Genomic DNA, 26,991 nt, shown 5'->3' with positions numbered 1-26,991 from the left:
CATCACCTCACTTAATCCTCACTTTAACCCTGAAGGGAGGCATAATAATCCTCATTCTAGAGATGAGGAAATGGGCTCAAAAAGGCTAAGTAACTTGCGGGCAGCCACAGAATTTACGAGCTAGCGGCTGGGCTGGGGTTTAAGTCCAGGTCTGTCACAAAGTGACACCAAAGTATTCTGGTGAGCTTACTGGGAGGTGCCCAGCAGCTGTCAAGTGGACTTCCTCTTGGAGCCCAGCAGGAGGGAGGTGAAGGCTGGCCTGCAGCTATGAAGACAAATGCCATCTGAGAGTGGGCCAACCACCCTCCACCTAGAACAAGAAGAGCCATGAGAAACTCTCAAGCCCGGATCTGAAGTTGGGTCTTTTTTGGATGCTAGAACAAAACATTAAAAAGAAAAGTTTTCTTGGAAGTCTGTCTTTCAACCTGGAAAATGAAATTTGGCTGCTTCTAAAGGACAAGCTGTTCAATTGCTACCTCTACATCAAAGCTGCTCAGCTGCCTGCAGGAGCCTTTCCAGTTTTCTCCAGAGAGGGAATCAGTTCTCGGGCTGGAGAGCACAGACAGACAGACAGACAGGCCAGCCGCTGGACCTGGGTCACAATTCTCCCTTCTGGGGGTCGGCTCAGGGCTGAGGATGGGAAAGAGCTGGCATACGACTGACTCCCTGTGCCCAATGGGGTCAAAACGGAAACCCACAGTGTCAAGTCCTAAAAAACAGGACCACTGAATGTCTGACTGAAACCAACACGAAAACAGCAGACTCTTTAGATCGATGAAATAAGCTGAAACACTTCAAAGTTAAAACCTGCTGTAGAGTCTTTTGCTATAATCACACTCCTGCTCCACTGAACAGTGCATTATTTTCTGAGGCTAGGTACTTTCTTCCTCGACATCAAGTTGGATAAAATTAAATAATTCATTACTGTTATAGCACAGCAGTATTAACCGAGTGTTTGTTTAATGCAGGCCCTGAGGTCAAACTATCTGATTCAAAACCATGCCTACCTCTCACTTGCTACGTGACTGTGAGTCAACTTAACCTCTCTGTGCCTCAGTTTTCTTCTCTGTAAAAATGGGGAGAATAAGACAACCTACCTTATAGGATTTTTGTGAGGATTAAATAAGGCCTGTAAAATGTTTAGCAAAATGGTTAGTATTTAATAGGCATTACATAAATATCTATTATTGTTGTTTTTCAGTGAGTTATCTAAACGCTAGGAGTTAAATTACCTTTGAAAAAACTCACTATTTAAGACTGTCAATAAAATGGTGAACTTTAATCACTGACTCATTCATTAAGGAGCTTCCTCTCAAAGTATTATTTCTTTTTCTTTTTATAAGATTTTATTTATTTATTTTAAAGAGAAAAGAGAAAGAGAGAAAAGTGGTGGGGGGAGAAGCATCAATTCATAGTAGTTGCTTCTTGTATGTGCCTTCACCAGATAAGCCCAGGGTTTCTAACAGGCGACCTCAGCATTCTAGGGCGACGCTTCATCTACTGCGCACCACATGTCAGGCTCATCAAAGTATTATTTTTTTAAGGTCTAACAAAAAAATAGTCTGCAGACCACAGTATGGAATTAAACACAACTTTACTGATAGGCCACCTCTGACCCAATGTGCTCTTCATACCAGAACTGATCTCCAAAAGTTGGCAAAGCAGCGCCCGTTCACAGAGGGAGCACTCGCTAACGCACAGAGGTGGGCTCTGGTATCTCACCAGCCAGGAGCCCGACTATCTAGCTCTCTGGGTCAAGATCTCTGAACACTTTGGCTCTGAGGTGACAGAGTCCATTCTGGCATCTCACGGGGGCTTTTCCTAGACACTGATACACTTGCTGTTTACTCCAAAGAACACTGCAGAGAAACCATTCTTACACAGTCTTCATGAACAGAACTGGCCTCACTGTTGTTGGAGTGAGGATGACTCTGATAAGCTACCTGAGGCTCTCTATCCTTTTTAAAAATTACTAAACTCTCAGGACTCCAAAAGTTAAGCCCTAACATATGAAAACCCAAGGGACCAATGGCCACTGGAAAGGTGAAACTTTCGGAGGCAACACAGTGTACATATTCTCCTCTTTCATCCCAAACCTATCTGTCTGGCCTACTCTTTAGAATCTAAGGTGCAAACAAATGTCAGTCTCACTATTTCATAGATATTTTTTATCTGCCTCCAAATGCTACTTTCCAGATTGGCTCCGTTTTTACTCACTACCCACAGTTTGGCCCCATTTTGGCTTGGTTTTAAAATTTAGTCTACACACAAATGACAAAGATGGACCACAATGGAGCATAATACAAATGACTGCGCCATAGTTCCAAAAGGCAGTTCTCAGACTGAGTCTTAGGAACCTGAGGTAAGAGTGGTGTCACTGAAGAATACATAGCCTCCCTTGCTAGCTACTTCAATGGGCAAACCTAGGACACAGCTCACTGAGATAGACACACTTTAATATACAGAAACATCAGTTCACTATGCTAATAGACAGCTCTTAAGCAGTTCTCAGTTAAGTATAATGAAACACAAAAATATTAAGATGAATTACAATTTCTAATTTGCAGTTACATTCATTCGCAAACAATGTATTAAAGTGAAAAAACTCCTGAATTTTAAATCAGATGACATCAGGTCAAGGCTTAACTAAGCAACTTTGGGCAAGTCACTTAGCCTCTTTGAGTTTCAACTATTTCTGAAAACAAAACAAAAATAAAAATAAGAACATAAGCCCTTCCTATCCCACAAGGTTGTTTTTTAACTCCTAAATGAAAAAATATAAAAGCATACCGTGTAATTGTGAATTATTAGTACATATGGTAATAATTTTTATAAATCTTTACTTTTATACATATTTACAACAGATTACAAATTGAAACTTAAATATCTCTCATTATTCAATACTATAATATTGACTCAATACTTTAATAATGAGAACTGGCTAAGACAAAGATGGCTAGCAATCATTATTTCAAAACAATTGTAACAAATTCCAGAGTTATTTATTGAATTGAGTATTAAACAGATGTTTAAAGACGAGGATTTAACATTTTACTACTTAAGCGCATGGATTCAAGAAACTACTTAAGGCCCTGGCCGGTTGGCTCAGCGGTAGAGCGTCGGCCTAGCGTGCGGAGGACCCGGGTTCGATTCCCGGCCAGGGCACACAGGAGAAGCGCCCATTTGCTTCTCCACCCCTCCGCCGCGCTTTCCTCTCTGTCTCTCTCTTCCCCTCCCGCAGCCAAGGCTCCATTGGAGCAAAGATGGCCCGGGCGCTGGGGATGGCTCCTTGGCCTCTGCCCCAGGCGCTAGAGTGGCTCTGGTCGCAATATGGCGACGCCCAGGATGGGCAGAGCATCGCCCCCTGGTGGGCAGAGCGCCGCCCCATGGTGGGCGTGCCGGGTGGATCCCGGTTGGGCGCATGCGGGAGTCTGTCTGACTGTCTCTCCCTGTTTCCAGCTTCAGAAAAATGAAAAAAAAAAAAAAAAAAAAAGAAACTACTTAAGAAAAACCCAGCTTCTAATAGATTGTTTCTTCATCAGGTAGAGAAAGGAAAAAATTCTTTCAGATTAATTTTTCCTAAAATGAGAAACTATTAGAGGTTAGGAAGAAGCAGGAAAGTTTTCTGTCTTTACTATGAATAAATAAGAAATAGAAAGTGGATACTAATTAAAATGACAAGTTAGTATAATACTTTCAATTTCTAATATAATATCAATCTGGTGAAATAGTAAAAATAAACAAAACTTGCATTTGGTTAAAAAAACAAAAGTTATTAAATAATAAAAACTGCAGCTAAGCTTTATTTATTGTTATTAACATATATAATTATACAGTACATGAATATTTACTGTCCATGAAAAATATAAAGTATATATAGTTAGGTGTGTGTTGCTTTGAGGATAATGGCTGTTAACATAGACATGTCTAACATACCTCCTTCCAAAAATCTGTGGAACTGGAAATGGCTTCAACTTTCCAGACACCTTTACAAGTACCTGGTTTAATTAACTTTGTTTATATAATAATTACAACAGTTTATAACATTAGAATTAATACTCTATACGATCAAAGGCTAATGGTGGTCTAAGCCCTGGTCGGCAAACTGTGGCTCGTGGGCCACATGTGGCTCTTTGGCCCCTTGAGTGTGGCTCTTCCATAAAATACGTGTGGGCGCTACCTTGATAAGGAATGTACCTACCTATGTAGTTTAAGTTTAAAAAACTTGGCTCTCAAAAGAAATTTCAATCATTGTACTGTTGATATTTGGCTCTGTTGACTAATAAGTTTGCCGACCACTGGTCTAAGCCAATAAAACCTTTTTGGGAAGCACTTTATCAATGGGATAAATAATAAAATTATATGTGTCTTTTGACCCAATAGACCTGAACTGGCAAAAAGTTCAGATCAAAATGCTAAATAAAATATCCAGAATGTAGAACAGGTGCATGTGTGGTCCAGGGGGATGATAATGTCAAAGGACTAGACCAGTGATTTTCACCCAGTGTGCTGCAACAATTTTTAAAACAGTCAGGGGCACTGACCTCTCTTCTCTTAGATTATCAACTAAAAAAATAAAATGACAACAGCCAACGTAACAATAGCCATACACTGTGAATGAATAAAAATTATACTTCTTTTTTTGCCAGATTGGCAAAAAAATATTTATTTTGGTGTGCTGCAGAATTTTAGTAATTTGTGTGCCATGAGATGAAATAGGTTAAAATTGCTGCACTAGACAAATTTTTAGTATTTTTCCCCAAACTCATTAAAATGTTTTATTTACAGGGTTTCTTTGGTCTTTGTTTATTTTACTAAAAGACAAAAAATAGCAGCTTTTATTACATACCTTGTGAAGAAAGACTGGTTTCACTAATGACTTTTAAAAATCTACCATACTAAGACACAATCATAAGAATAAAAAGTAGATGCATTTTCCTTTTCAGAACTATCAAAGACAGTAACTTACTTAGAAAGAATTCCTCGAAGTCAGTTTTCTTCACACAGCTAGTATACATGCGTAGGGCTGCAATCTTAATCTTCTAGACAAAGAAAACAAAACCAAACTCAAGACATGACCATGTGGATGTTCCATTGCTATTAGACGCAGGTCACAGAACCTTGTACTTCTTCAACACGAAGGAAGGGTCCAAACCTGTCCCTGGGCAATTTAATAGCCAAATAAACACAGATATTTCTTTCTGCTCTTAAAGCTACTCATTCATACAGACTTCACACAAGCTTCACATTCTAGGACTTCAGCATGGAAATGTCGAAAAGGTTTCCCCAATATTTAAATAAAATCTATCCTTTCCTTCAAGCCCATTTCACCACATGTAAGCCTCTAAACCACTCTTCAGCATTGGCCACATTAGCTCTTTTTAATCTGAAACCCCTTACAGTACATTAAAAATCACCCATTCTTCTGACCAAAGTCAAACAAACAAACTGCAAAACCTTAGTTCTTCAATCTTTCTTCAGAGGTACGACTATGTATTCCATGAATCTTTTTTCCCTTGGAGGAGAGGTCATTTTTTTCTAATTTCCCTAGTTTTATAGTTAGCTGATTAATAGAAGACCATGTCTATAAATAAGAGCTTTTAATGAATGTAAAATATAGAATAAGTGACCTCTTACTAGTTTCCAAAGCACTAAGAACTTTCTCAGAATTCTGATCTGAGTGATGGTTTTAATTCATTTACGGAGCTGTGTACTAAGACTTAAGATTTGTATATTTTATTGGATGTACATTGTGCCTTAACAAAAATAAATCTAAAAATAAAGACGAAGTTCTTTTAAGAGTTGGGGTGTAGGTTTGAAGACCAACTCAGTACTAACTAAACAGGTGTTACTAAGGACTTTCAAAATATTTCCTTAAGGATAGAATTAAATAAACTAGCATATCAACAAAAGGCTTGTAGAAGCTTATTTATTATTAAGATGACAGAAAAAATCAGGAACTCAACTATACACAGCATAAAATATTATGCAGACAGAGAATGACACAGCAACTAAAGAAAAACCAATCTAGAATTTTAGTAGAGATATGTTACTAAGGTTCCAAGTCACCATGGATAGAGTATATCCAATACTATATCATCTTCATACTTATACCCTCTAGAGTCAAAACAATAGTCTTTGATGGGCAGAAAGGCTCATAATAAATTAAGGAAGGCTTATGTCTCTGATTGTAATTAAAATTTATTATTTGCTCATTTGAGGCCTGTCATGATTTCAAGGCTTTTAGTCTAAAGCTCATATAAAGGAAAACAGAACAGAACATGTTAACAAGCAGAAATCACATATACCTATATAAGGAGTAAATCAGCATTGGAAGCCCAAGATTAAACAAAATGAGCAGTAAGACTCTAGAAAAAAAAGAGCAAATTAAACCTAAAAACCAGCAGAAATTAAGATATAATAAAAGGCTAGGAGCAGAGCCTGACCAGGAGGTGGCGCCGTGGACAGAGCGTCGGACTGGGACGCGGAGGATCCAGGTTTGAAACCCTGAGGTTGCTGGCTCGAGCACGGGCTCATCTGGTTTGAGTGAGGGGTCGCTAGCCTGTGCATGGGATCATAGACATGACCTATGGTCACTGGCTTGAAGCCTAAAGTTGCTGCCTTGAAGGGATCACTCGCTCTGCTGTAGCCCCCCAGTAGAGGCACATATGAGAAAGCAATCAATGAAAAACTATGCCACAATGAGGAATTGATGCTTCTCATCTCTCTCCCTTCCTGTCTGTCTGTCCCTATCTGTCCCTCTCTCTAACTCTTTGTCAAAAAAAAAAAAAAAGACTCGGAACAGAAATAAATAAAATTAAAAACAGAAAAATAATATAGAAAATCGAAGAAGCCGCCTGGCCTGCGGTCGTGCAATGGATAAAGCATCGACCTGGAAAGCCAAGGTCGCTAGTTGGAAACCCTGGGCTTGCTTGGTCAAAGCACATACAACAGGCAATCAATGAACTAAAGTGAAGCAACTATGAGTTGATACTTCTCATTCCTTCACCCTCCATAAAATCAATAAATAAAATCTTAAAAAGAAAAAGAAAGTTGAAGAAGTCTAAGCTACTTCTTGAAATATCAGTAAAACAGATATTACTAAAAACTTTAGTCAGATTGATAAAGGAAAAAACAAAAAACAAAGAAGAGACAAATTACCAAGATCAGGAGTCAGAGGGGACATCACAAACCCTAAAGATATTAATAGGATAATAAGGGAATATTAGTTAAGACTTTAGGTCAATACATTTAATTACCTAGATGAAATGGACAGAGTCCTTGAAAAATACAAACTACCAAAGCTCACTAGAATAAAAAAATAACATGAATTGTCCTGTATCTATTAAAGAAATTGGATTTGTGGTAAAAAAAACCTTTCTATAAAGAAAACTCAAGGCTCAATGGTATCACTACAGGATTCTACCAAACATCTAAAGAAATGATACCCAATCTACACAAACTCTCCCAGAAAACAAGAGAGCACTTCCCAGCTCATTCTATGAGCCCAACATTACGGTATCAAAATCAAAACTACAGAACCAGAGCTTTCATGAATATACAAAAATCCTTAACAAAATATCAACAAATAATATCCATCAATATTTTAAAAGAACCACATATCATAATCAAGTGGGATTTATTCCAGGAATGAAAAGTTGACTCAACATTTATAAATGAATCAGTGTAATTCACCATATCAGTAGCCTAAAAAACAAACCTGTTTAACCTCATTCACACCTTCAGGTTCTTGGAAGTATCTGACACTGAACATATTTTGGGAAGCAATGGTCAGTACATCACCAAACTAATGATATCCTAATGATATCATTATCCTAATACTTTGGCCTTGACAGGCCTATTCCTGACCTTGAAACAGGGAGTTTAGGACACCTGTTAGCTCTTAGCTTCATTCAATAAATATTTGAGTACCTAACTCAATGCTTGACATTGATTTGGATGCTAGGATTACAGCCATAAACAAAGCAGTCAAAATCTCCTGCTTTCATAGTGCTTATGGCCTATTCAACTCATTTATAATTTTAAGTAAAATTTCTAATAGCTATTTCTTGATTTTTTTTTAACTCTGCAGTTCTCTTCAGATTTTTATATAGAGTCCTCTAGGGTCATAAATAATCACCCTGCCTAAGGAAAGGCAGACTTGTGTCCAAGGCCCAAACCTTTCCTTGAAAAGGAGGTTTCCCCCCACAACGTGTTCATGAAGAAGGCATTCATTACAAACAATGAAGACTTCACCAGATCAGCCAGGTATTTGTACAGTGTTCATACTGTGGCAATCAGGAGCATTTTATAGCTCCTCACTTTTCCTACAGTGAAGCCAAGCCTTTATACTTGGGTGAGCCACTTTCCTGGACAAATCTCTAAAGCAAGTCCCTTAAGACCATCACACAGGGACTGGAAATAACAACTTGGGGAAAGAACCTCTTCAAGATTCACGTGTTAACATAAGTTAAAGGAAGTATGTGGACTAAATTTCCACCCAGTCAATATGGACAAATTGTTCTGGCCCTCCCTAACTTGGGAAGACTTCATCAGTCTGCCTGACTAAAACAGAAACACAACACAGCTTTAGAAAATGAAAATCAGCCTGACCAGGCAATGGCACAGTGGATAGAGCGTCAGACTGGAATGCCAAGGACCCAGGTTCGAGACCCCGAGGTCGCCAGCTTGAGTGTGGGCTCATCTGGTTTGAGCAAAAGCTCACCAGTTTGGACCCAAGGTCGCTGGCTCGAGCAAGGGGTTACTCTGTCTGCTGAAGGCCTGCGGTCAAGGCACATATGAGAAAGCAATCAATGAACAACTAAGGTGTCGCAATGCGCAATGAAAAACTAATGATTGATGCTTCTCAACTCTCCATTCCTGTCTGTCTGTCCCTGTCTCCCTGTCTATTCCTCTCTCTGACTCTCTCTCTGTCTCTGTTAAAAAAAAAAAAGAAAAAAAAGAAAATGAAAATCAGCTCTCCCACTAACATGTATTTTATCCCATCCTACAAGATGAAAAACAAATCTAATAAAAGGCTTACACTCAAGGAGGGGACTCTGAAGTCATTTGAGCCTTCTATTCTGTACTGTAATTCCTTGTACTGCATTCGTGATTCACAGTCAGTGATCTGAGCCCCTGTTCAGATAAGTCCAATGATTTTTTTTTTTTTTTTGTATTTTTCTGAAGCTGGAAACAGGGAGAGACAGTCAGACAGACTCCCGCATGCGCCCAACCGGGATCCACCCGGCACGCCCACCAGGGGCGATGCTCTGCCCACCAGGGGGCGATGCTCTGCCCCTCCGGGGCGTCGCTCTGCCGAGACCAGAGCCACTCTAGCGCCTGGGGCAGAGGCCAAGGAGCCATCCCCAGCTCCCGGGCCATCTTTGCTCCAATGGAGCCTTGGCTGCGGGAGGGGAAGAGAGAGACAGAGAGGAAGGAGGGGGGGGGGGGTGGTGGAGAAGCAAATGGGCGCTTCTCCTATGTGCCCTGGCTAGGAATCGAACTCGGGTCCCCTGCACGCCAGGCCGACGCTCTACCGCTGAGCCAACCGGCCAGGGCCTAAGTCCAATGATTTTGTGAGGCTACCTATTCCACTGGAGGACAATTCTTGTTAGATTTTTGCTTATCAAGCTTAAATCTGCTTTATGTAACATTCATTAAACATCATCTGCCCACTGGAATACGTCCGATTAAGTCTCTTCATTCTTTTTATTAATATATTATATATGCCCCTCAAATAACCATCATTTCTTCCCTTTTCCAGGCAAAGCACCCTTATCTCCTTTTACTAGTCTTCATCCCACACAGGTTCGAAAGCCTTCACAAGGCTCAGCGCCTACTTCGGAACGCATTCCAGTTTGTTAGTGTCCTTCAGAACTGCAATCATTTTTTGGTTTAATGCTAATCTGGAAACTGCCTACTCTACGACACTGGCTGAATCTGGTAAATGTTATCCTTGTCTTACCTGATATTGCTACATAAAGTAATGAAAATTTCAGGATAGTCAAATAGGCAAGGGAAAGCTACATTTAAATTCCTAAATATGAATCGAGAAGAAAAGTAAAACTCCACAACAAAACACTACAGAAAACGATGGAGGTAAGAAGGTTGATACAGCTGATGTGAACAGACAAGCAAGCATTTTACTCCCTAATCAAAGGCACGCAGAAACACAAAACTCAAACAATCTTGCCAGTGCCATCCAAAACAAGTGTCTAGCCATAGATTTCGGAGCCAGCATTTGCTGCAAAGAGCTTACAATCTTTCAAAGTGGAGAGTTATACCTGCACTTTCCCACCTAAATGATACTAGAAGGTCATTCTCTGGTGTTTTGATGTCACAAATTAAAGAACAGTTATAGCAAGTAGACACCTGCCACATCATAAAGTAATTTTAAAATGCAAATATTAGAAACTTAGTTGAGGTCACAAGGGAGGGAATCAAAAAAAATCAGAGGCTAACTTCAGCTAAAGCAGTGAAGAAATTTTCTGGCTATTTAGTAATCCTTCAATTTGTAGCCAACTTTCCCTCTGGAATTATTAAAAAAATTAAAAGAACACACTCTAGACAAGGAATATAGCAGCAACCAAGTGGAACCCAACCATCAAAAAATGAATAAAACAGTATAAATTTTTTTCTTTCTGCTCTCATTTCCCTTTTAACTAATTTATAATTTTTGAACAAAACATATTTTAAGTTTTTCAATCCAAATGCCATAATCCAACCATTTCTTTTAAGAGGGGAAAAGATTCTGATTAATAACATTACCATACATACCAGTGATTATCAATGGTCAAAGAATGAAGATGTAGAAAAGAAAACTTTCATGAACATACCTAATATTCTTTGGTAATAATTAAGGAAGCAGTTTATGTCTTGAGTCTCAAGAACATCATTATTACCTAATAGGTGTGTTGTTATACTTTTCAAAGCCCCTTACACACAAAATGCTCGTGAAATCATTGTTCACTTTTCAGAATTCATGTGAAAGGGAGATTATAGGGAGAAGCCACAGTGATAATCACTGGGAAGAGAACCAGATGTCGTAAGAAGAAACTAAAAGTAGACATCAGGCCCTGCCTGGTTGGCTCAGTGGTAGAGCGTCGGCCTGGCGTGCAGGGGTCCCGGGTTCGATTCCCAGACGGAGCACACAGGAGAAGCGCCCATTTGCTTCTCCACCCCTCCCCCTCTCCTTCCTCTCTGTATCTCTCTTCCCCTCCCGCAGCCGAGGCTCCATTGGAGCAAAGATGGCCCGGGCGCTGGGGATGGCTCCTTGGCCTCTGCCCCAGGCGCTAGAGTGGCTCTGGTCACAACAGAGCGACGCCCCGGAGGGGCAGAGCATCGCCCCCTGGTGGGCGTGCCGGGTGGATCCCGGTTGGGCGCATGCGGGAGTCTGTCTGACTGTCTCTCCCCGTTTCCAGCTTCGGAGAAATACAAAAAAAAAAAAAAAAGTAGACATCAAATAAAATTAAAATTCTCATTTGAATCCAACTTGTTAAAATGGTGTAACTGGTCTTATTTAGTAATTTGGGCATTAGCTTGCTGTAATACATAACTTATGACTGATTAGGCTTATCCAATGTTCTACCAATTTTAAAAGGCATTTCTGCCATAACGGTAGAGAGAAACAGGTAGTATCAAAAGATAACTGGAATGAGAAAAACTGAATGGCCAATGTCTTATTACTTTATTGATCAGAGGCGTTGTTTTTAAAAGCGTAGGGGTAGAACATAGCTGATGTAGAGACAGTCATTAACTTACAGCCACTAGTATATAACAGATAACATGTTAGGCCAAGGTTGACACAGCTAGCAATTAATTTAAAAGATGCTTCTTAGTGAAATTTTAAAGGAAGTCACTACAATGACATTATGAAGATCACTTATGAATAAATATAGAGAGAGTAATGTTTTCTTAAGAACCCTATCCATCAAAATATCTGGCCCATCTAAGTCCTTAGAACTAACTCATCTACATGACATGTCACCAAGCAAGAACCTGGAAAGTCCGGTCTTGTTGGCCTGCCTGATAGTGACATACTTTTAGGGAATCAAGGGAGTCAAGGGAATATTTCAGCCCCTCGTGCTGCACAAGTCTCATCTGGAAAACAGGCAGGGGGACAAAACCACATTCTGAAGCTCTCAAAATAGTGTATGAATTTCACAAAAGCAAAGTAGAAGCTTTAAAATATCTTCTATAAGGAGCAAAAAGCACAACCTCCCCCAAATAAAATAAATTAGAAGAACTTAAAATACTTTACCCATTTACTGTATTTCAAAGGTCCTGTGAATCCCATGGCTTCTATTATCTTAGTGAAGGGGCCAACTTTCTCCTCAACCGGCTGTGGGAAATCCTTGGTAGTAGAAAGCTATTTAAACAAAAACAAGGGGACCAAAATTAGTGGCAACAAATTTTTTTTGGTATTTTTCCAAAGTGAGAAGCAGTGGGGAGGCAGACAGACAGACTACTGCATGCGCCCAACTGGGATCCACCCAGCATGCCCACCAGGGGGCAATGCTCGACCCATCTGGGGTGTTGCTCCGCTGTAATCTGAGCCATTCTAGGAGGAGACCATGGAGCCATCCTCAGTGCCCGGGCCAACTTTGCTCCAGTGGAGCCTTGGCTGCGGGAGGGGAAGAGAGAGATAGAAAGGAGAGAGGGGAAGGTGGAAAAACAAATGGGCACTTCTCTTGTGTGCCCTGGCTGGGAATCGAACCCAGGTCTTCCACATGCCAGGCCAATGCAACAAAATTTTTTTAAATGAATGCTTTTACCTGACCTGTGGTGGCACAGTGGATAAAGCATTGACCCGGAATGCTGAGGTTGCCAGTTCGAACCCCAGGCTTCCCCAGTCAAGGCACATATGGGAAGCAACTACTATGAGTTGATGCTTCCTGCTCCTTTGCCTCCTTGTCCCTCTCTAAAATCAATAAATAGAATCTTAAAAAAAGTTTTTCTCATTAGATGCTTCTCATCTCTTTCCCTTCCTGTCTCTCTCTCTCTCTCTCTCTCTCTCTCTCTCTCTCTCTCTCTCTCACACACACACACACACACACACACACACACACACACAGAATTCATAAATACTTATTTCTCTAAAGCAGGGTTCTCAAACTCAACTCAGCATGTGGGCCGCAGAGCAAGATCACAGCCGTTCGGCGGGCCGCACTAGGTCTACAAAAGGCAACTGTTACGCAACACTTTTCAGTGTCACAAAACGACCAGAAACTGTAGTTCGTGGATTAGTCTGCGGGCCGCACAAAATTGTTCGGCGGGCCGCATGCGGCCCGCGAGCCGCGAGTTTGAGACCCCTGCTCTAAAGCTTTTCCCAGGCAAGACAATTTTTTGGAAGAAACAAGGGACATGAGATTCAAATACTCAGTTGGTCTGTCACATCCATCCTGGTGACCTTGGGCAAGTCACTTCACTTTCCTGAGTCTCACCTTCTGCATCGGGTAACATTCCTTCCTTTATCCAGCTAACAATTTTGCAAAGATTCAAATAAGACCACCTGTGTGAAAGCACTCTAGAAACATTCTCACCTTATTTGTGGTGTGATACTTCCTACTCAGCTGTATGTCTAGTCCAGGAATCTGCTCTGATCCACCACATGCTAGGGACTGGCTCATCTGGGACCACTTGAAGATTTAAAAAGAAAGAAAGAAACAGATGTAAGCAACACTGAGCATTTCCTTACAGGGTTAATCTAAGCAGAGCTGCTTCAAAGTAAAGACTGTAGAATCTTTCCAACCTTGCTTCACCCAGTTCCTGGAGATCTGATCACCAAAAGGATTCAAGATTGGCACCTAGAATGTTGTTGGGTATATGGTAGGTGCTCAATAAATATCCAGTGAATACCTGAATAAATAAAAGGATCTGGCACTGGAAACCTGGAACTAAATAAATCTGAGCCAACTCTTAAGAACTAGACTGCAATAAATACCTACTTAAACATTGGCAGCAGCGCAGTATACAGGGGGAAAACCTAAAGACTTTCTCATCAGTCCATTGTAGGTTTAAAATCTGCTTTTGGCACCTACAAGCTAGGTGGCCATGGGAAGTTACTGAAACTCAGCTGTAATAGGGTTGAAGGAATAATAGAGCAGTCCCCCTTATCCATGGTTTCACTTTCGGTGGCTCCAGTGACCCACAGTCAATGCAATTCAAAAACAGTACATGGAAAATTCCAGAAATAAACAATTCATAAGTTTTAAATTGCACATCATCCTGAGCAGAGTGATGAACTCTGACGCCTTCCCACGCTATCGCACTGGAACCTGAATCATCCCTTTGTCCGGCGTAGCCACACTGTGCACGCTATCTGCCCGTCAGTCACTTAGTGGTCGTCAGATGGAATGTCACAGTATCACAGTGCTTGTGTTCAAAGTAACTCTTATTTTACTCAGCAATGGCCCTGACGCGTAAGAGCAGTGATATTGCCAATTCGGATACGCCAAAGAGAAGCCACAGTGCTTCCTTTAAGTGAAAAGGTGACTCTAGTACGATAAGCGACTATGAGATAGACCACATTCACATAACTTCTATTACAATATACAGTTACAACTGCTCTATTTTATTAGTAGTTATTGTTGTTAGTCTCTTATTATGCCTAATTTATATGCTACACTTTATCACAGATACAGATGTATGTAGAGGAAAAACACAGTATATATAGGGAAAAACACAGTATATATAGGGTTCTGTACTATCCATGGCTCCAGGCATCCACTGGGGCTGTTGGACCATATCCCCCATGGATAATGCGGGACTACTGTATATGTAAAATACCTGTTACAATACAGTCAATAAATAATATAAGCTTCCAGCATCACCATCATCACTGTTCAGATCAGAATTGCCTTCCTTTGATATTCACACATTGCATTTAAAAGTATTTTGGCAATAGCAAAATTATTAACAATTACCACATGCCAGGTACCTGTACTATGCTAAGTATCTTACATATATCACCTTATTCAATCCTCACCATAACCTTATTAGGTTGGTATTATTAAAATCAAGACCAGTAAACATAGTTTTGAAAATAAACTTCCTAAGGGAAAAAATTACACGGAAGGTATCTTCATTGTAGAGTGAATATTAGGGAAACTGGAGGAAGTCCAATAGGAAGAGGATGGGTTAATTACATTAAGGTATTCAATGGGAAATCTGGTAACCACTGAGTTTTTATTTTATTTACTTTTTTAATTTTTATTTATTTTATTTTATTTATTTTGTATTTTATGAAGTTGGAAACGGGGAGGCAGTCAGACAGACTCCACCATGTGCCCAACTAGGATCCACCCGGCATGCCCACCAGGGGGTGATGCTCTGCACATCTGGGGCGTCGCTCTGCTCTGTTGCAACCAGAGCCATTCTAGCGCCTGAGGCAGAGGCCATAGAGCCATCCTCAGCGCCCGAGCCAACCCTGCTCCAATGAAGCCTTGGCTGCAGGAGGGAAAGAGAGAGACAGAGAGGAAGGAGAAGGGGAGGGGTGGAGAAGCAGATGGGCGCTTCTCCTGTGTGCCCTGGCTGGGAATCGAACCCGGGACTCCTGCACGCCAGGCCGACGCTCTACCACTGAGCCAACTGGCCGGGGCCACCACTGAGTTTTTAATAGACTTTATTTTTTAAAGCAGTTTTTGGTTCAGAGCAAAAATGAGCAGGAAATACAGAGAGCTCCGACATATATATCCACCCCCCCTCACACCCCCTACCATCAACATCCTGCGTTTCTCACAGCCAGTGGGCCTACACAGACACATCATTATCAAAGTCCACAATTTCTATTAGAGAGGATTGTTTTTAGCAACTTGAAAAAACATATAACATGTATAAAATTATAGGTAAAACATGAATGTATATGGGCAAGTCTAGAAAGGAACACACTGAAATAAAAAAAAGTTATTTTGTTATAATGAGAAGAACTATGGTTAAGTTTAAGACTCTAGTTTCCAAGTTCTCAATAATGTTATATTATTTTTGCAATAAAAGGGGTGGGGAGGGGGCAGAAGGGGGGGTAGTTACCCCTTCAATTCTGGCTTATTCCAAAACATAGATACATGAAATGAAAATAATTTTTTCATTAATCTTAATGAAGAAAAAATGAAATTTCTAATTGTAGAGAGTCACTATTTACTTTCCTTTCCAAACAAGGATATTAAAAGTTTAGTCAGGATTCTCTGTTCAGTCCCAAGGACACTTAAGCTTTTATTCATAAGTATCAAGATGGCTTTGTAAAATACAGACTAAACACAGAACACCTCCCATTACATCATATACATCAATATAATAGTCTATCTAAAACACAAAGTACTTGGACAGGTTCAAAAAACACAACCCACAGCAGTTTCAGCTTCGAGGTGCGTTCTTCTATGAGATCACATGATTTTTCTCTTTGCCCACAGCTCCAGGAGTAACCAATGAGATTCTTTCTGTGACTGTCTCACCACCTGCTATACTTCCATCCTACCGTTATTCACGAGTTCACATTTACTACTACATTGAACTACCGAATTGCCTAGGTATCTAGGACCAAGGACAACATCTAGTTTCCCTATACCTACACACATCTATAGCACATACTTTTACTTTTTTGTACCTCTGTGCCTCCCCAAAAAAGATTCCTTTAACCTTTTAAGACATCATTGTCCTTTGTTTAAAATAGAAAGTTATCCATAATTTCCTTTCTGTTCTTACAGATTTCATTCATCCAAACCCTATAAAATGCCCCAGATACGTCAGCCCTTATACCAGGATTTAGGATACAAACAGAATCCCTATCCTCAAGAATCTCTTAATTACCTGACCAGTGGTGGTGCAGTGGATACAGTATCGACCTGGGATACTAAAGACCCAGGCTCGAAACCCCAGAAGTCACCAGCTTGAGCATGGGCTCATCAGGCTTGATTACAGGCTTGCCAGCTTGAGGATAGGTCTCTGGCTTGAGCACAGGATCACCAACATGACCCCAATATCACCGGCTTGAACCCAAAGGCCGCTGGCTTGAAGCCCAAGGTTGCTGGCTTGAACAAGGGGTCACTGGCTTGCCTAAAGCCCACAGGCACTTATGAGAAGCAATCAATGATCAACTAAAGTGACTCAACTACAAATTGATACTTCTCATCTCTCTCTCTCTCTCCCTTCCTGTCTCTCTCTCTTCCTCTCTCGAGGAAAAAAAAAAAAGAAGCTTATAATCTTGTGGAGAAGAGAAAGAAGACTCTACAAAAAACAGAACCAAATACCATCAAGTTCACCTACCACACACACAATAAAAGGGTAACAAGGATGTGGGACAACTGGCACTCTCATACACTGCTGGTCAGAGTGCAAAATAGTACCAGCACCTTGGAAAATTATCTGACAGTATCTACTGAAGGTGAGTTATATACACACACCCTATATGACTTGATAAGTCTATTGCCAAGTATATAACCCAACATAAATGTGTACGTATGTTCACCAAAAGACATGCACGACAGTATTCATACCAGCATTATTAATAAAAGCCCAAACTGGAAACAGTACAAATATCCATCAATGGAAGAAGAAGAATGGATAAATTAATTATAGTATATCCATACAGTAAGATTCTGCATCATAATGAGAATGAGTAAACGATTACTACACAAAGCAACATGGATGAATTTCTAAAACAAAGTTGAATGAAAGCAGACAAACACAAGAAAGTATATACCATATATATAAAAGGCAAAACTACGCTATCATGTTCAAAGTGAAGACCTTGGTTAACTCTGGTTGGGGTAGTGACTAGAAGGGAATCAAGGAGTTTTCTGGGGTTCTCTCTTTTATTGAGTGATTTGAATGAGAGAGACAGAAAGGAAGTGAGAGGGGGGAGGGAGGGGGAGAGAATAGGAGAGTGGGGAAGAGCAGGGGAGAGGAGGAAGGGGGAGGGGGAGAGACAGAAGCATTCATTTGTCATTCCACTTAGTTGCGCATTCACTGATTGCTTCCCTTCTGGGCCCTGACAAGCGATTAAACCCACAACCTTGGTGTTTCAGGACAACACTCTAACCAAGTGAGCTACACAGCCAGGGCCTGGGTAGCTTGATCTGGATGCTGGTTATGTTCACTCTGTAATAATTCACTGAGCTGTACACTTATGATATATTCCCTTTTCTGTATTTTTATTATACTTCAATAAAATGTACAGAAATGCTTAAAGATGTGGATTAAGCAGTGTAAATGAAAGAAACCTGGAGATAAAAAAGAATGACCTAGAATCATCAGAAAGGACTTCATAGAGAAGCCTTAAGAAGTGAGCAGGAGAGAAAAGACAATTGAGAAGGCAGAGGTGAGGAAGAATGGTATAATGGAAAGAGAAAAACATTGAGTCAGAAGACTTGGGCTGAAGCTCTAGCTCTTCCTATCTCATAATTTTGTTTTGGGAACTAAATAAAATAATGTATGTTAAAAAGATGTGTAAACTATAATGCATAATATAAAGGTAAAGACTTATTCCAGACAACTCAATGATAAACTCTTCTCAGGCGGCCTGTGGTAAAAGAGATAAAGCTTTTGCCCTACAGTTTGCTTCCAAAAGGTTCTGAAAACGAAGAGACCTGAGAGGAAGGAAGGAAAGAAGGAAGGGAGGGTACGGAGGGAGGGAGGGAGGGAGGGAGGGAGGGAGGGAAGGAAAAAGGAAAGAAGGGAAGGACTCAAGGATTCTTGAATACCATGGGTGTGTCTGGTCCTTTTAGCAAGACTATAAGCTCCACCATGCCAGTCTATCTTAAACTTCTTTTATTTTCTTACCAATGCTCAACACCAATCTGGGCATGGAGTCAACATTCAATAAAAACTAGGTGGATTGTTTTTTATGTTTTTTTTTTTTTTTTTAAATAGGACAACCTGGAGAAGGTCCAGAAAAGAACCACAGGAATGATCAAAGAGATGAGTAAAAGGTCTTAGTGGAAAGGTTAAAATGAATTGAGGCTGTTTAGCTTGGAGAAAAAGCAACTGAAGAACTAAGCAGTAACTTAGCATAACAACACTTGAGTTGGAAGAAATCTCAGAGTTCTAAGTCCAAGCTTTTCATTTCAGATGAGGAAACTAAAACCCAGGGAAAGGCTGCACCTTGCTTAAAACAGTTTTAGCATACACTTTTTCTAAAAGTTTCAATTTACACACATTCACCCAAGTAGCATGAACATAAGTAGTAACAAAAATACTAATTACAACTTACTGAAATCTCCTACATGTCCAGCACCCATATGGTTAGTGTTTTACTTACATTTATCTCACAACAACCTCGCAAAATAGACACTATTTCTTTCCCCATTTTAGAAATGAGGACACTAAGACTTAAAGACCTAAAGTTCATTAAAAGGTAGAACATCTATTCAGATGACCCCATATCAAGCAGCTTTCAAAAACCTAAGTAGAATTTAATAACAGGCTCATGCACACTTAGCAACCTTTCTCCGAGAAAAAGAACCAGGGCTCCTTGGAGAAATGGCTGCATCGCGGGCTAGAGCAAAGAAAACACAACATGAACGAAATATCTTCTGGTGCCAGGAAATAAGGAAGTGTTTGAAAAATGATGAAGGCATGCAGAAAGGAACTTGAAGGAGTTCCCAATAGCCAAAGCTGGGACAATTTGATCAACAAAATAAATAATGAGAATAACAAATTATAACTCATAGTAGAAAATAAATATCCACGAGCTTCTGATATAAATAATGGAATAACTAAAAGGGGATGAAGTGAAAGCCTCTTTCTTACAGCAGAATTCCAGTCAATAAATGCAGTAGTAATGACAAAAATAGAAAACTATCATTAAGCAAACACCACAGTAATAATTGTTAAAGTCAAGCAGCAGCAATAGAATTATATGATGCAGCAATCCCACTTCTTGGTATATATCCAAAAGAATTTAAAACAGAATCCTGAAGAATATTTGCATACCACGTGTACTGCAGCATTAGTCACAACAGCCTGGACGTGGAAGCAACCCAAATGCCCATCAACAGATGGGCGGATAAAGAAAATGTAGCATCTACACATAATGGACATTATGCAGCTTAAAAAATGAAGGAAACCCATGCCCTGGCTGGATAGCTCAGCTGGACGGAGCATCATCCTGATATGCAAAGGTTGCAGGTCAGGGCACAGACAGGAACAGGTCCATGTTTCTGTCCTTCTCCCCCTTCCTCTCTCACTAAAATCAATCAATAATTTTTTTTTAATGAAGAAAACCCTGCTACATGGTAATAACATGGATGAACCTTGAGGACATCATGCTAAGCAAAGTAAGTCACAAAAGAGCAAACAGTGTATAATTCCACTCATAAGTAGTATGTCAAATAGTCAAAATCACAGAAACAGAGAGTAGAAAGGCGGCTGCTAAAGGGTCAGGGGTCAGGTTTGCAAAATGAGAACGTTCTAGAGATCTGTTGTACAACAATGTGAATATTCCCTACACTATGGAACTGTGCACTTAAGAATGGTTGAAGTAGTAAATTTAATGTTATGTTTTTTAACCACAATTATAAAATTAGCATTATATATCATTTTTAAAAAGAACCATCTATGGATGCTACTAGTAGGGAGCAAAAGTATGATCAGAAACAATATTTGCATAGTCTCAAAGTATATCACAGACATTAATTAAAAAGAAAAATGACCTGGCCTGTGGCACAATGGATAGCATTGTCCTGGAGCACTGAAGTCGCCAGTACGACCCCAGGGTTGCCAACTCAAGCCCCATCAGGACATGTATGAGCAGTCAATGGGTGCGTAACTACTAAGTGATGCTTCTCTCTCTCTCTCCCTTCCTCTCTTTAAAATCGATGGGGGAAAAAAGGGAAAAATGAGTAGAGGATGCCACTTGCTTGGAACTTTTGTAGATACAGGAGTGGGGAAAGTAGGGCTGATTCCCTTACAAAATACAACAGAAGCAAAACTTTCTAAGACAAAGAGAAGGCGCCTTGGATGGGGACCCGGTGGAAAGAGCAGAAGTCCGGGTACTCGATGCTGACACTCCACCCCCATCTGGGATTCCTCTGGACCCCATTCGGGTAACTGTCCCACCAAAGGCCAAACATTTTTATTTCCTCATTTCTACAGATTGGCAAGAATAAGTCAGATGTTTGTGACTTCTAGATAGTAGATGAGAAGGAACTCACTTAATATCAGAAGTATTTTCCAAATACCTTCCTAATTTTTCCTTCTGAGTAAACAGGAAACTAAGTTTTATTTCTTTTCTCCTTAAAAAAACAAACAAACTAATAGGCATGCTTATGTGGCTTTATGTAGTAATAATTTTTCTGACCAAAATTTTCTTTTTCATAATTCACCTTCGACTCCTTTTATATTTCTGTATAGGAGATTATTTCACTTCTGCTTGCCAACTTGCTGGACTTGTTAAAACTGTATTCTTGATTCGAACTGTGCGGTGCTTAATCCTCCATATATATATATATATATACACATATATATATATATATTTTTTTTTTTTTACAGAGACAGAGAGTCAGAGAGAGGGATAGACAGGGACAGACAGACAGGAACAGAGAGATGAGAAGCATCAATCATTAGTTTTTCGTTGCGCATTGCAACACCTTAGTTGTTCACTGATTGCTTTCTCATACGTGCCTTGACTGCAGGCCTTCAGCAGACTGAGTAACCCCTTGCTCGAGCCAGTGACCTTGGGTCCAAGCTGGTGAGCTTTTGCTCAAACCAGATGAGCCCTCGCTCAAGCTGGCAACCTCGGGGTCTCAAACCTGGGTCTTCCGCATCCCAGTTCGATGATCTATCCACTGCGCCACCGCCTGGTCAGGACTTTTTATATATTTTTAAAAATCAGGCCTTTTGATTTGATTTGTGATTTCCCCTTGTGAAGCAAACCAAAAATATACCACTAAAACAGATCCTGATGTGTCTGCAACCCACACCTGTATGTCTCAGAACATCCCTTAGAAAGGATTTATGTATTGATCACTTCAAAAAGGTTTGTGGCTGGTTAAAAAAAGACAGGGGGGTGGTAACTTTATATGAGGGGAACCTGACAAACACCAATTTAATAACCAAGTGATCAAAGTCAACATCACTAGTAATAACACATACTAGCATCAAGTACCCTCTGATATGATGCACTGAGAAAGGAACACCATCACTTTTGCCAAAACTGTATAACCTTAACCTAACTATAAGAAAATATTAGACAAACCCAAATTGAGAGACTACAAAAGGACATTAGGGGGGAAAAAAACTAGTAATACTGGAAAAAGCTGTGTTGATTAGCTGATTAGTTAATAGTTATATCAATGTTAATTTCCTGGTTTCAATAATTGCACAATGATTACATAGGATGTTAACATTTGAGGAAGCTAGATAAGGGTATATACTATTTTTACAACTTTTCTGTAAGTTTAAATTATTTCAAAAAATTAGTTTAAAAAGCAGACTCAGCCTGACCAGGCGGTGGTGCAGTGGATAGAGCATCAGATGGGACTGCTGAGGCCCCAGGTTCGAAACACCAAGGTAGCCGGCTTGAGCAGTTCAGGGTCGCTGGCTTGAGCATGGGATCCTAGACATGACTCCATGGTCACTGGCTTGAGCCCAAAGGTCACTAACCTGAAGCCCAAGGTCACTGGCTTGGGCAAGGGGTCACTGGCTTAGTTGGAGCCCCCTGGTCAAGGCACATATGAGAAAGCAATCAATGAACAAATAAAGTGCCACAACTACGAGTTGATGCTTCTCATCTCTCTCTCTCCCTCTCTCTCTCACACACACAGAAAAGGAAAAAAGTCTAACAACATGAATGATATCTGTTCTAATAACATGAATATTGTCTGCTCTAATAAGTGAAAATACACCAGAACATAAAATTCTGTGGCTATTTAATATGGTACCTAAAGAAAAAATTAGTACACACACAGAGACTAAAAAAGAGCCAGCAGATGTTTTCATGTTTGAGGTCATGAGTGATTTTTATTTCCTTTATTACTAAATCATTTGTATGATTAACAAAAATCAGGAGAAAAAACTTTCAAGGAGGGTCCATGGTAAACTACATTAAAATAAATCATGTGTCCATGGTAAATTATGGCCTCAAATAATTCTTTGGATTTTATGTTTGTAAAAAGAAAAAAGAAAGAAACAAGTATTTCTTCCCCCAAATAAAAGTGCCTATGAAAAGAAAGCTAAAGAAACGTTACCTCTGAGACGACTATCTGGAAACTCTCCCAACAGTGAAAATCATCGGACTGTAGCATGGTGTCCTAGGCTAACTTCCACTGCTGGGGTATTTAGCAACACGCCCTAGACACTATACAGTAGGAATCAGTCCTGAGCTGGCACCACGGAGACCTAGATGTGGTCTCGTGAGGTTTCTGCATCACACAGTGTGGTTGACTAATCTATAAATACATGACATTTGCACATAAACACTGAAGTTTTCATGCCAGCCACAGGAACAAACCTTACCTGGGAAGTGCCAGACAAATCCCTGCTGCACTGTCCCTGTGTGGGAGGGGAGGAAGGTGCCAACCGGCTGCATACTGGAACCCACTGGGAGATGCTAATCTGGTTCCTCTAAAGAAAGAAAAAAATTGTCAAGAATTTGTACCAGACTCCGTACGAAGAAGGCAAAGGAGCATACATGAGTTTAGAAGTCCTGCCAGAACAGGGCATATGACAGAAAAACATCCCAAACAGGACCAAGACCAAGCTTCCCCATGCTCACCCTTCAAGGCTCCGTGCACCCTGTCTGTTCCTGACCCGCGGACTAAAAGAACTCGAGTAGTAGCCGACATAGGCAAGGAACACAGGCTCCCTCTCAGGAGAGGAACAAAATAAGCAGGCTTAGGCATTTTACAAGAAAAGTATCATTTTATTTAGTTAGCAATGCCTTTTCAAACTGATTTATCTGATATTCACAGAATTTCCTTACAGTAAGTAGTGCTGGGTTTACCATCATCTCCAAAAGGATCAAGAGACTAGGGCTGAATTTTGGGGGGTGGGAAACACACTTGGGCAAGCTGGTTGCCAAGACAAAAGAGATTAAATGGCTGAGCTGTGACTGTGATTCAATTCTTCCCTCTGGCATTACTGACCTCAGAAAGGTCTCTGGGCCAAAGTGAAAGGCCAAACTGGAGAAAGAAGGAGCTCTATTCTGCTAAATGAGAAAACTGCTTGATTTTATGAACCCAAAATACATTCCACTGTATAAGTGGCATCCGTGTACCCAGCACTGAAAATCTCTATTCCAGGGACCAACTCTGGGAGAACCAAGGATTCCGTTCACTTGACCTGTAGACTAGATAGGGTCATAATGAGGACTGGATACACAACTTATTTGAAAACAATCTGCCAAGTGTAAACTACAATACTAGGAGTCAAAGATTTGGATTAGAGTTTAAACTCACCTATCCTAGTATGATCTATACACATAATATAACTTCTATCTGCTCAGTTTCTTAATACTTATGAGCACTTACTATGTGCCAGGCATTTTTCTAGGTACTTTACTTATATGAACTTTTTTTTTATTTTATTTTATTTTATTTTTTAATTTTTTTTTTTTTTTGCATTTTTCTGAAGCTGGAAACAGGGAGAGACAGTCAGACAGACTCCCGCATGCGCCCGACCGGGATCCACCCGGCACGCCCACCAGGGGCGATGCTCTGCCCACCAGGGGGCGATGCTCTGCCCATCCTGGGCGTCGCCATGTTGCGACCAGAGCCATCCCCAGCGCCCGGGCCATCTTTGCTCCAGTGGAGCCTTGGCTGCAGGAGGGGAAGAGAGAGACAGAGAGGAAGGCACGGCGGAGGGGTGGAGAAGCAAATGGGCGCTTCTCCTGTGTGCCCTGGCCGAGAATCGAACCCGGGTCCTCCGCACGCTAGGCCGACGCTCTACCGCTGAGCCAACCGGCCAGGGCTTATATGAACTTTTTAAACTTCACAATTACCACCCAATGGCGTAAGTATATTATTATTATCCCATTTATATAAATAAAGAAACTGAGTTATGAATAAATAACTTCCCAAGGTAACATAGTTAATAAATGGTAGAGTTAGAATTTGAACCCAGGCAGCAAAACTCCAGGATCATTTATGGAATAGAAGGGTCCAAGAATATCTCTAAAGTCCCCTCTAGCTCTACCACTCTATGATCTAGTCTTGAACCAATTAAACCACAGCACAGTATTGTGGAAAGAGCCAGATACTTGGAATCAATAAGCACTGATTTGATTCTTGGCTCCACTGTTAGTAAGCCACAAGCCTTTGTTGCTTCTTCTATAAAATAAAGTTCTTGCTTCTCAAGTTTAAGAAAAATAAACATATGGACTTTTGCAGTATATCCAACTCAATAAATATTAAGTTGAATCTGAATCTCCATTTCCTTGTGTGTAGGCAGGAAGGGGCAGGAGTGAGGTTAGAATTTTAAACCTAAAGATGCTTTCTAAAGTGTCTCATAGTTCTAAAACTATTATTAACTGTTTATTTGTTCTTGTTTCCTTTTATTCAGTGAGAGGAGGGGAGGCAGAGATAGACTCCCACATGCACCCCAACTGGGATCCACCTGGCAAGCCCACTAGGGGGCGATGCTCTACCCATCTGGAACTGAGCTCTTCTTAGCAACCTAGGGGGAGGCCATGGAGCCATCCTCAGCACCCAGGGCCTATCAAGCCAGGGCTGCAGGAGGAGGAGAAAGTGAGAGAGAGAGAGAGAAGCAAGAGAGGGAGAGGTGGAGAAGCAGATGGGCGCTTCTCCCATGTGCCCTGACTGGGAATCAAACCTAGGACATCCACATACTGGGCTGACACTCTACCACTGAGCCAACTGGCCAGGGCCATTATTAACTGTTTACACTTATACAGAACCTTGTTTCAAATAAAAAGTAAAGATTAAAAATTTTTTTTTTTTTTTGTATTTTTCTGAAGCTGGAAATGGGGAGAGACAGTCAGACAGACTCCCGCATGCGCCCGACCGGGATCCACCCGGCACGCCCACCAGGGGTGACGCTTTGCCCACCAGGGGGCGATGCTCTGCCCCTCCGGGGCGTCGCTCTGTGGCGACCAGAGCCACTCTAGCGCCTGGGGCAGAGGCCAAGGAGCCATCCCCAGCGCCCGGGCCATCTTTGCTCCAATGGAGCCTTGGCTGCGGGAGGGGAAGAGAGAGACAGAGAGGAAGGAGGGGGTGGGGGTGGAGAAGCAAATGGGCGCTTCTCCTATGTGCCCTGGCCGGGAATCGAACCCGGGTCCCCCGCACGCCAGGCCGACGCTCTACCGCTGAGCCAACCGGCCAGGGCATAAAAATATTTTATTTCAGCTGAAGTTTGGTCTGTTGAGATGGTTTTCAAACGGGAGACAGTTACTGGCTTTTCATAAACTAATGCTGACAGATTGAATAGAATCATTCAATGTCAGATGTTCCCTTCCTAATAATGTACATATGAGATAAGATGAAACTTCTGCAAATTTAGGTCCAAAGCAGTGGGGGTTGGGGGTAGTAAGAGAAAATTACAAGTAGAAACAATGAAAACTTTTGGAAGATTTTCTGAAGAATTTCATCATTATTTTTTCCAATGTCAACAAAATTTTTCTCTGTAATTTTGGCTCTACTTGGTCTTATGCCAATACTTTAAATCAGTTCTTATTAGAAGAAAGAAGCAATCAGCTCTGTTCTTTCCTTCTCCAATCCCACAACAATTCTTTTCCAAACCCTTAACTGAAACTGCTGAGGTGTAGCAGAAAGGGTATCTGGATCCCAAGCCTGCCGTGAAATAGCTCTACGACCCTGAACTAGTTACTCAGTTCTCCGGGCCTCCATTTCCCCGAGGTAAAGTGGAAATAATAAAATCTACATCACAGTAGTGTTCCGAGATCATCTGTAAAAGCATGTGAATAACAGTAAAACACATACACGAAGGTGTCATTATTGTTATTAACATTGTTACTGAATTAGATAAGTAACCACCTCGTTCCCCAGCAGTCATAGCAGCAAGACAGTTCGTTACCTCAGA

At 40.8% G+C, this 26,991-nt stretch overlaps 1 protein-coding gene across 2 annotated transcripts in view; it reads right to left on the bottom strand.

Annotated features, from left to right (window-relative positions):
- UQCC1 (ubiquinol-cytochrome c reductase complex assembly factor 1) overlaps window positions 1–26,991 on the bottom strand; it is a 101,125-nt gene that overhangs the window by 63,252 nt on the left and 10,882 nt on the right. The window contains exons 2-5 of one of the 2 annotated variants that reach the window (XM_066383997.1): window positions 23,452–23,559; window positions 13,545–13,640; window positions 12,263–12,370; window positions 4,970–5,042 (exon numbers count right to left, since the gene is read on the bottom strand). In XM_066383997.1, coding sequence (XP_066240094.1) covers window positions 4,970–5,042; window positions 12,263–12,370; window positions 13,545–13,640; window positions 23,452–23,559 — 385 coding nt within the window. The remainder of the gene's footprint in view (window positions 1–4,969; window positions 5,043–12,262; window positions 12,371–13,544; window positions 13,641–23,451; window positions 23,560–26,991) is intronic. The other variant, XM_066383998.1, reaches the window with a different exon arrangement.

The sequence above is a fragment of the Saccopteryx leptura genome, chromosome 5 (assembly GCF_036850995.1).
Source record: "Saccopteryx leptura isolate mSacLep1 chromosome 5, mSacLep1_pri_phased_curated, whole genome shotgun sequence".
Lineage (NCBI taxonomy): Eukaryota > Metazoa > Chordata > Mammalia > Chiroptera > Emballonuridae > Saccopteryx > Saccopteryx leptura.
This window is presented reverse-complemented; position numbering and strand designations above follow the sequence as displayed.